This window comes from Bradysia coprophila (genome assembly GCF_014529535.1).
Source record: "Bradysia coprophila strain Holo2 chromosome IV unlocalized genomic scaffold, BU_Bcop_v1 contig_81, whole genome shotgun sequence".
In the NCBI taxonomy this organism is placed as follows: Eukaryota; Metazoa; Arthropoda; class Insecta; order Diptera; family Sciaridae; genus Bradysia; species Bradysia coprophila.
In genome coordinates, this window is record NW_023503375.1 from 2,385,177 (window position 1) to 2,394,162 (window position 8,986).

At 38.5% G+C, this 8,986-nt stretch overlaps 1 protein-coding gene across 1 annotated transcript; it reads left to right on the plus strand.

The window, feature by feature from the left end:
* Positions 1–3,971: 3,971 nt before the first annotated feature.
* LOC119072134 lies at positions 3,972–8,666 on the plus strand. The gene is made up of 7 exons (XM_037177276.1): positions 3,972–4,064; positions 4,244–4,360; positions 6,452–6,694; positions 8,049–8,126; positions 8,207–8,242; positions 8,363–8,471; positions 8,545–8,666. Exons 1-7 carry the CDS (start codon positions 3,972–3,974, stop codon positions 8,664–8,666), a joined length of 798 nt encoding a protein of 265 aa, XP_037033171.1.
* The last annotated feature ends 320 nt before the right edge of the window (positions 8,667–8,986 follow it).

The following is an 8,986-nucleotide window of genomic DNA, read 5'->3' on the forward strand; positions in this document are numbered from 1 at the left end:
GGCGGTTGCTTTAGAGTGACTGGCGGTTGCTTTAGAGTGACTGGCGGTTGCTTTAGAGTGACTGGCGGTTCCTTTAGAGTGACTGGCGGTTGCTTTAGATTGACTGGCGGTTGCTTTAGAGTGACTGGCGGTTGCTTTAGAGTGACTGGCGGTTGCTTTAGAGTGACTGGCGGTTGCTTTAGAGTGACTGGCGGTTGCTTTGGAGTGACTGGCGGTTGCTTTAGAGTGACTGGCGGTTGCTTTAGAGTGACTGGCGGTAGGTTAAGATTGACTGGCGGTAGCTGGCGGTTGGCTTATAGTTACTGACGGTTCATAAAAGGATGAATTTCGTTGATTTTTGCCTACATTCTCTTTATGGCATTTAGTAAGAGGGTGAATAATCAGTGGGGGTTGCTTTAGAGTGACTGGCGGTTGCTTTAGAGTGACTGACGGTTGCTTTAGAGTGACTGACGGTTGCTTTAGAGTGACTAGCGGTTGCTTTAGAGTGACTGGCGGTTACTTTTGAGTGACTGGCGGTTGCTTTAGAGTGACTGGCAGTTGCTTTAGAGTGACTGGCGGTTGCTTTAGAGGGACTGGCGGTTGCTTTAGAGTGACTGGCGGTTGCTTTAGAGGTACTGGCGGTTGCTTTAGAGTGACTGGCGGTTGCTTTAGAGTGACTGGCGGTTGCTTTAGAGTGACTGGCGGTTGCTTTAGAGTGACTGTCGGTTGCTTTAGAGTGACTGGCGGTTGCTTTAGAGTGACTGGCGGTTGCTTTAGAGTGACTGGCGGTTGCTTTAGAGTGACTGGCGGTTGCTTTAGAGTGACTGGCGGTTGCTTTAGAGTGACTGGCGGTAGCTGGCGGTTGGCTTATAGTTACTGGCGGTTCATAAAAGGATGAATTTCGTTGATTTTTGCCTACATTCTCTTTATGGCATTTAGTAAGAGGGTGAATAATCAGTGGCGGTTGCTTTAGAGTGACTGGCGGTTGCTTTAGAGTGACTGGCGGTTGCTTTAGAGTGACTGGCGGTTGCTTTAGATTGACTGGCGGTTGCTTTAGAGTGACTGGCGGTTGCTTTAGAGTGACTGGCGGTTGCTTTAGAGTGACTGGCGGTTGCTTTAGAGTGACTGGCGGTTGCTTTAGAGTGACTGGCGGTTGCTTTAGAGTGACTGGCGGTTGCTTTAGAGTGACTGGCGGTTCCTTTAGAGTGACTGGCTGTTGCTTTAGATTGACTGGCGGTTGCTTTAGAGTGACTGGCGGTTGCTTTAGAGTGGCTGGCGGTTGCTTTAGAGGGACTGGCGGTTGCTTTAGAGTGACTGGCGGTTGCTTTAGAGTGACTGGCGGTTGCTTTAGAGTGACTGGCTGTTGCTTTAGAGTGACTGGCGGTTGCTTTAGAGTGACTGGCGGTTGCTTTAGAGTGACTGGCGGTTGCTTTAGAGTGACTGGCGGTTGCTTTAGAGTGACTGGCGGTAGGTTAAGATTGACTGGCGGTAGCTGGCGGTTGGCTTATAGTTACTGGCGGTTCATAAAAGGATGAATTTCGTTGATTTTTGCCTACATTCTCTTTATGGCATTTAGTAAGAGGGTGAATAATCAGTGGCGGTTGCTTTAGAGTGACTGGCGGTTGCTTTAGAGTGACTGACGGTTGCTTTAGAGTGACTGACGGTTGCTTTAGAGTGACTGACGGTTGCTTTAGAGTGACTGGCGGTTGCTTTAGAGTGACTGGAGGTTGCTTTAGAGTGACTGGCGGTAGGTTAAAATTGACTGGCGGTAGCTGGCGGTTGGCTTATAGTTACTGGCGGTTCGTAAAAGGATGAATTTCGTTGATTTTTGCCTATATTCTCTTCATGCCATTTTGTAAGAGAGTAAATAATCAGTGGCGGTTGGTTTAGAGTGACTGGCGGTTGCTTTAGAGTGACTGGCGGTAGGTTAAGATTGATTGGCGGTAGCTGGCGGTTGGCTTATAGTTACTGGCGGTTCAAAAAGGGATGAATTTCGTTGATTTTTGCTTCTCTTTATGGCATTTAGTAAGAGGGTCAATAATCAGTGGCGGTTGCTTTAGAGTGACTGGCAGTTGGTTTAGAGTGACTGGCGGTTGCTTTAGAGTGACTGACGATTGCTTTAGAGTGACTGGCTGTAGGTCAAGATTGACTGGCGGTAGCTGGCGAACCGCCAGCCACGGTAAGCGAACCGCCAGCTACCGCCAGTCACTCTAAACCAACCGGCACTGATTATTCACCCTCTTACAAAATGCTATAAAGAGAATATAGGCAAAAATCAACGAAATTCATCCTTTTACGAACCGCCAGTAACTATAAGCCAACCGCCAATCACTCTAAAGCAACCGCCAGTCACTCAAAACCAACCGCCAGGCACTCTAAAGCAACCGCCAGTCACTCTAAACCAACCGCCAGTTACTCCAAACCAACCGCCAGTTACTCCAAACCAACCGCCAGTTACTCTAAACCAACCGCCGGCTACTGGCGGTAGCTAGCGGTGGTTGGCTGGTCCATTTTCATTAGCCGGCGCTGACCGGCGTCTCAATTTAGTACAAAAAAACAACAAATTATACTCCGAAAATATGAAAAAAAATGAAGAAACTGCCAGGGCTTCTTGTGGAGTGGTTTCCGCGCCCCAATTCTTGTTGTCCCCAATAAATACAACTTCAATCCCTATTAAACATTGTAAAATAAACAAATTAAATGAAATAACTTAGCTTAGTCTAAAAGCTTGGCGGCCGGTTTTAAAGACTTAGCGGTAAGATAAAATTGCTTGGCGGTCAGTTTAAGCGACTTTGCAGTCAGTCTGAATAACTTGGCAGTCAGTTTGAATAACTTGGCGGTCAGATCGAATAACTTGGCGGTCAGTTTAAATAGCTTGACGGTACGCCTAAGAATTTGGCGGTCAGTTTAAATGTCTCGACGGTTGACTTGGCTGCTAGCTTATATGACCGTATGATAAAATTGCTTGTTTAAATAACTTAACAGTCAGTTGAATTAATTTGGCGGTCAGTTTAAATAACTTGGCGGTTAGTTTGAATGTTTTTAGGTAGGTCTAAAAACTTTGCGGTCCGTCCTAATGACTCGGATGTCAGTTTAAATGGTTCGGCTGTCAGCTTAAATAATTCGGCTGTAAGTCTCAGAACTTTGTGGTCAGTCCTAAGTTTTTTTTTTAAGGAGGGATCGGGCTTACTCTTTTATTAAAACTGGTCAATTCTGGCCAACCATCAATTTTACTCTGATTTTCTTAGCCTAAACATTGTGAATTTTTTACAGGTATCCGTTGTAAGTTTTTTCTGTGTTATGTTTTTTGTATTAATTTGCATATTACAGTTCTATCATTTTTTCATTTACACCTGAAAGTATACTGCGCATGGAACTCCGGACTTTGTGCCATGCTGCTGAGTGGTATTTTTTGAACACTTGATGTTCATTGGTACGATGATTAGAGTATCCCTTATCCTTAAAACCCTGTTTCACAGACATTAACAATAAGTACAAATATACCAAATGAACTCTCATATCAACAGCTACGCTTTTCAACAATATTTTCATTCACATTCTAATCAGAAAAAAATTTTGATTTCGCTTTACCCTACGTGTACTACAGAGCCTACACTTTGATGCACATTGTTTTCATATTTTACTCCATCATATAATTAATTCTAATTTCTCAAATTTCTCAAAGATTTCTCAAATTCTCAAATTTTAAAAAAAATTCTCTAAAATTTCTCAAAAATAGTCCCTGGTTATAGCTTATAATCGACGAGCGGTCAACTATAACCAACTCGCGAGAACACCTACAAATTGAATACAACTCAAAAATCGTCAGCCGAAATCACTTGTCATTTGTTTACAAATGATGTTCAACTAATCAAAGCAGTCATTGCTTTATATTACTTTCTATACGCCAAATTAAATCGTTCTATCTTTCGGATTAGTTGTCGAAGAAACGTAGTCGATTCTTTAAAAATAGTGAAATGGACGTGAATAAAATGAATTGGTGTTTGAAAAACGGGAGTAGTGGCACAAAGGAGAAGTTAGTGGCACTGCTTTCTAATATTAACTCCGTGATTGGTGACGAAATGGTATTGTTTTTAATGTTGAAGTTTTGATCACGTTTCTTAAAGAACAATTGTCTTAGAAAAAAGGAAATCAATCTTCGTCTACCGATTTTGAATCATTGGTCGATGATGCACATTCTTCGGGTTATTTTTTGAATGGAAATCGAAATGTGGCCACCACTGTGGATGCTTGTCGTTCACAGTTTACTTACAAACATAATATCAATGACGAAGCTGTGAAAAATTTTGAGCAGGACGCTGCTTTGATCGAATTGGAAACTGCACATTTTCCTGGTGGTCAGGAGGTCTTTGACGAAGAGGTATGTTAAATTTATCGGTATATTGATTTACATTCCTAATGTTGATCAAGATTCATTACTTTAAAATCCTCAACTCCATCCATGCAACACGCTCATATTTTGGTGTACTCTTAGATTCGAATACTTCTTTCTCATATTATGTATCCGCATGTATCCATCGTCACCTATAGACTGATTTTTTCAGTTATAGATAACCTCAGATTTAGTTATTTAAATTGTTGCTTAAATTGAGATATTTTCGTCTCAAAAAATAAAGAAACTTCGTACATATAGCAAGGGAGAGCTTCTACTATAATTATTTGAAAGTCACTACCTTTTGATTGTTTTTCCAACTGAACTTGAAATCAAGTTAAATATGCGGGCTAGTTTTAAGTAAACCGCAAATTTCACATATAATCTATATAGGTGCATGATATGTGTCTCGTATCACGTGCGGATGTTTTAAATAATTCTTTAGACTAAGTGCGTATCATGCCCAAAAATTTTATGCATGAATCTATTCTTTAGTTCGAACAAAATATATTTAATTCCCATTTTTTTAAACCATGGATGGATCAACTTGCATCTATACATTAATAGTAGACGTCAACATTCATTTTTAACTTTTATTTATAAAATCTTTTTTGTTTTCATTAACTGGAAAATTGAAATAGTACAACGGTGTAAATTAAATGTAAACCCAACCGTTTGTATTTCTTGTTTCGATTAAATACATTGAAATTAAACCAGCTTAAATAAAATTTTAGGCAAATTCAGACACCTCGTAGAAGTAGTAAACGATTGTGGACTTCTATTCAATTGCATATTATATTTACGACAGTAGATAATGTATTTCAAATGGAACCACGAAACTTTAACTTTCGACCTGACAGGAAACGAATGATAATTGCAGTTTCGGCTGCAGCATATGGTCTGTCTTTAATACAGTGTCTAATCGTGCCAGTTATCTGTGAAATGGAAAGCCACCATTCTTTACTAAAAATCAGATCACATTCGAATTATCACTTGAAATTCTACGAGATGTTTGAGTCAATTTCACGTGAGCTGAACCTGACTTGTTCCGAGCCTTAGCTGCGACTTTTAGTGTGAAACGTAGATTCTCGCTAGTGTATCTGCATCTGCTTGATCCCACTGAAACATGTATTCAGATCAACAAGTGGCTCAGCGCAAAGACAATCTTTTTGAATTAGCGTCCGTTTCGAGTCGAAACTTTCTACTGAAAACGGACGTCACTGGCCAAGAAAAGCGCGGACGTTCTTTATGGCAAAGTTGCTATAAATTGCATACATCCGTTTTTAGCACACGAAATGTGACGATTCTATTTCTAAAATTACTAATCATAATAAACCACATTTCCCTAAGAGTCTTACACAAGGACTCAACGTGTCATAGGTCACGTTTATGGACAATGTTAATTATTATTGTGTGTTCAATAAATAAAAACTATTTTTTTGCCTTACATATTCTGCAGTGCACAAGGTTATTCCTTGAACGGAAATCGAGTAATTTGGAGTGTTATTGGCAATGCCATTTAATGGAGAGTCCAATATAAAATAAGAATTAAGGACATCGGAAACTCTTATATCGTAATTTTATTATCATAACATTTGACATTATAAAATGTTCAACGTAGTTCAAATCTACGCTATCTTTTGTTAACCGATGTCTGCAACATTCATATCTGATATTATTATTCCCTATGGGATTGATTTGTAATTTAATGATAGGAATCGAATCGTTCAGCAGGTACATTCAGTTACTCAAATTAATTAAGTTTTTAGATGTCTAGCAAAAGAGACTAAGATTCCATCTTCACTTGGTTTATTTTTGTAAAAAATGCATCATACGTTCTGTGTGCTAAAACCGCATTTTTAAGTGCGCTGACAGATTTAGCGTAAGTTGATGCCTCAACATAGCGTTATCGCTCAAATAAAAGTACAAAGGGTGGTCATTTCTCCCACGCTTTCAACCGTGTCATTCCCTTTTCTCTTTCACTGCACGTAAATATGGGATACCCTTAATTGCCAGCTTACTACTTCTAACTGGAATCCTGAGTGTGATCAGTATAAATTGTTCATTATCTCTTTACAGGAAGGTGATTTCTTGAGCGGAAATCGATTAATTTTGAGTGCCGATATTGATGTACATTTGAGTGATGCTAATGTTTTAGCCGATCAACATGTCGCCGGTGAAGTAGTAAGATTATTCCTTCTTTCAAATTATAAAGTCGTCAACTCAATTACTCAATTATTTTTACAGCTTGTGAGCATGGACAAGCAGAAAACTGATTCAATCGAGTCGAAAATTGATAACTCACAAGTCGCGGATGAAGAGGTAATATAATTTATGAAAAATCTCTAACTACCAAAAGCCTACTACTTTCTAAAATTGTTAATACGATTGCCTATCTCTATTCCAAATTTTTATTAAATTTTCACTTTCTCGGTATTTTAAGAAATCTGATTTGTCACAGAACACTTATTTTTCTCTAGCGACCTAGAAACAATGTTTCAAAAGTTCATGGTTTAATTGCTCGTCATTTAAAATGCTGTTGTCATCAATTGTAAAGTACTCTCATTTTTAGCATGAAACCAATACTCTCTATAGAGAGTATTGATGAAACGCATTCATATTCTGTTTAGCTCTCCGCGTGCGGTTCAAATTGGTCCCTCAATCGTTTCAACCAATGCAAGCCCTCAATTCAGGGGAGAGATAAAATAGAGAATTGCGTTCCGGTACTTACTACAACTGCAATAAGTCTTTTGTTTTAAGTTTTTTGCAATTCTGTGACGGAAATCAACCATCAGTTTCAGTGTGATTAGTTTTACGATTGTGATTTCTATTGATGTCGTTTACTAAAAAGTTGTGCATTTTAATTGGAACTATATCATAAACTAAATGGTATATTTCATGAATAGAAAAAACGTTGTATCTTATCGGTTCATATGATGGTATTTCCTCGCACTAGATATTGATGGTCGGGGCGAGGCGATACTCAACCTTGGTATAAATAACTATTATGACACGGTTTTATAATTGTAGTAAGACAAACGACTCATCGCCTATAATTTCGAAAAGGTTTTTTACACAAAAGATTTTGAGGAGACTGTCATCTTCACTTTTTTTTGTCAATACGGGGCTTGTCTCTTGTCAAATCAACAATAAAATGTTTTTATTTTATTTAAGTTTTGTTCGTGACCCTTCATGTTTAAGGGTTATTCTTTGAATGGAAATCGATTAATTTTGAGTGTTACAAAAACTCTACTTTCAAAATCTATGTTCTGTTATTATGTTGTGCCAACGCGTAACGTTCTCGTGAATTTAAAAGAAATGTTTCTAAGTATTTACGATTTAAGTTCCTCAAAATGTTTCTATATATCCATACACGTAAAAGTGACTTCCGGGTACATACATTTCCCGATGGGTCTGTTCGGCAGTGGCTCGATTTCCCGGTAACCAAATTTTTACAAAGGTATACCCGGTATACTGGATATCAAGGATACACGTAATTTGCCACACGCGCGAAGTACTAGGGGCTTCTCGCTTTAATATGGCTTTTGTAATTGATAGATATCGAAGTAGACGGTAATTGCAAAGCAATTACTTTTCTATTACTTTTGTATGCATGCCACAAAATCAATCAACTGTTTTTGAATGATTTTAATCATAAAATCGCATTTACTTTTAGGTTAGTACCGAAGCATACGAATTCGATGACATAATTGATTATGACCCGGTTTCTGACGATGATGAGGCAATTGATGAGGTAAAATTACCTATCTGTTTGGTCATAGTTATATAAATTCATCACCTTTGTTAAACCTTCCTATTGTATCCTGTTTTCAGGGAGGTCATGAAATACAGATTGATGAAAATGAAGAGGTAATTTTATTCATTAATCAAATACCTAGCTTCATAATAAAATTTCCAGAAATGCTAGGAAGATTGTAACAATGATCTACCTCACACATCTTTTATACTTAAAACTGTTAATTTTTGCAGACATATGATGCGCTGGATCGTATTTTCAAAAGCACTGGTTTGAACAGTTCAAGAATTGAGGCAAATGTTTTATTCGACGGTACGTTACAAGTGGAAGAAGTTACTGGTGGTAAGTTTTGCTGCTTTTAAAAAAGGTCAAAGACGAAAACGCATTTAAGACAAACTTTTAACATCGGAAACAGGATCTATTTGTGAGCCTCCGCAACAAAATTTCAAATGTGGTTCGTGCGACAAAACTGAGATGCACGTCGACACATCTGATGGTTCCGAAAATAAAAAAGAATTGCTGTCCGTATTGCTTTAAACTTCAGAGTAAATTGGCACGGCATATCGTTGATTTACATACCGAAGAAGCAGATGTTCAGAATCTGCTGAAATTCGATATAGGTAATTATATCAGTAACGAATATCATCCTTAACACCAGGGTTACATGGGCGCCGCTAAATCGGTAGCATAGCTAATATTCAAAAGAAGTAGCGCGCGGTAAAATTTAATTAGCAAAATACTTTGCTAGTATAACGATAGTATAGCGGTCTTATAGTTCACTGAAGATTTTATTAGTTCGATGTTGACGTTGACTTAATCAGCTCAGGCGCTAAATATTTTGTCGGAAAGTATCACAA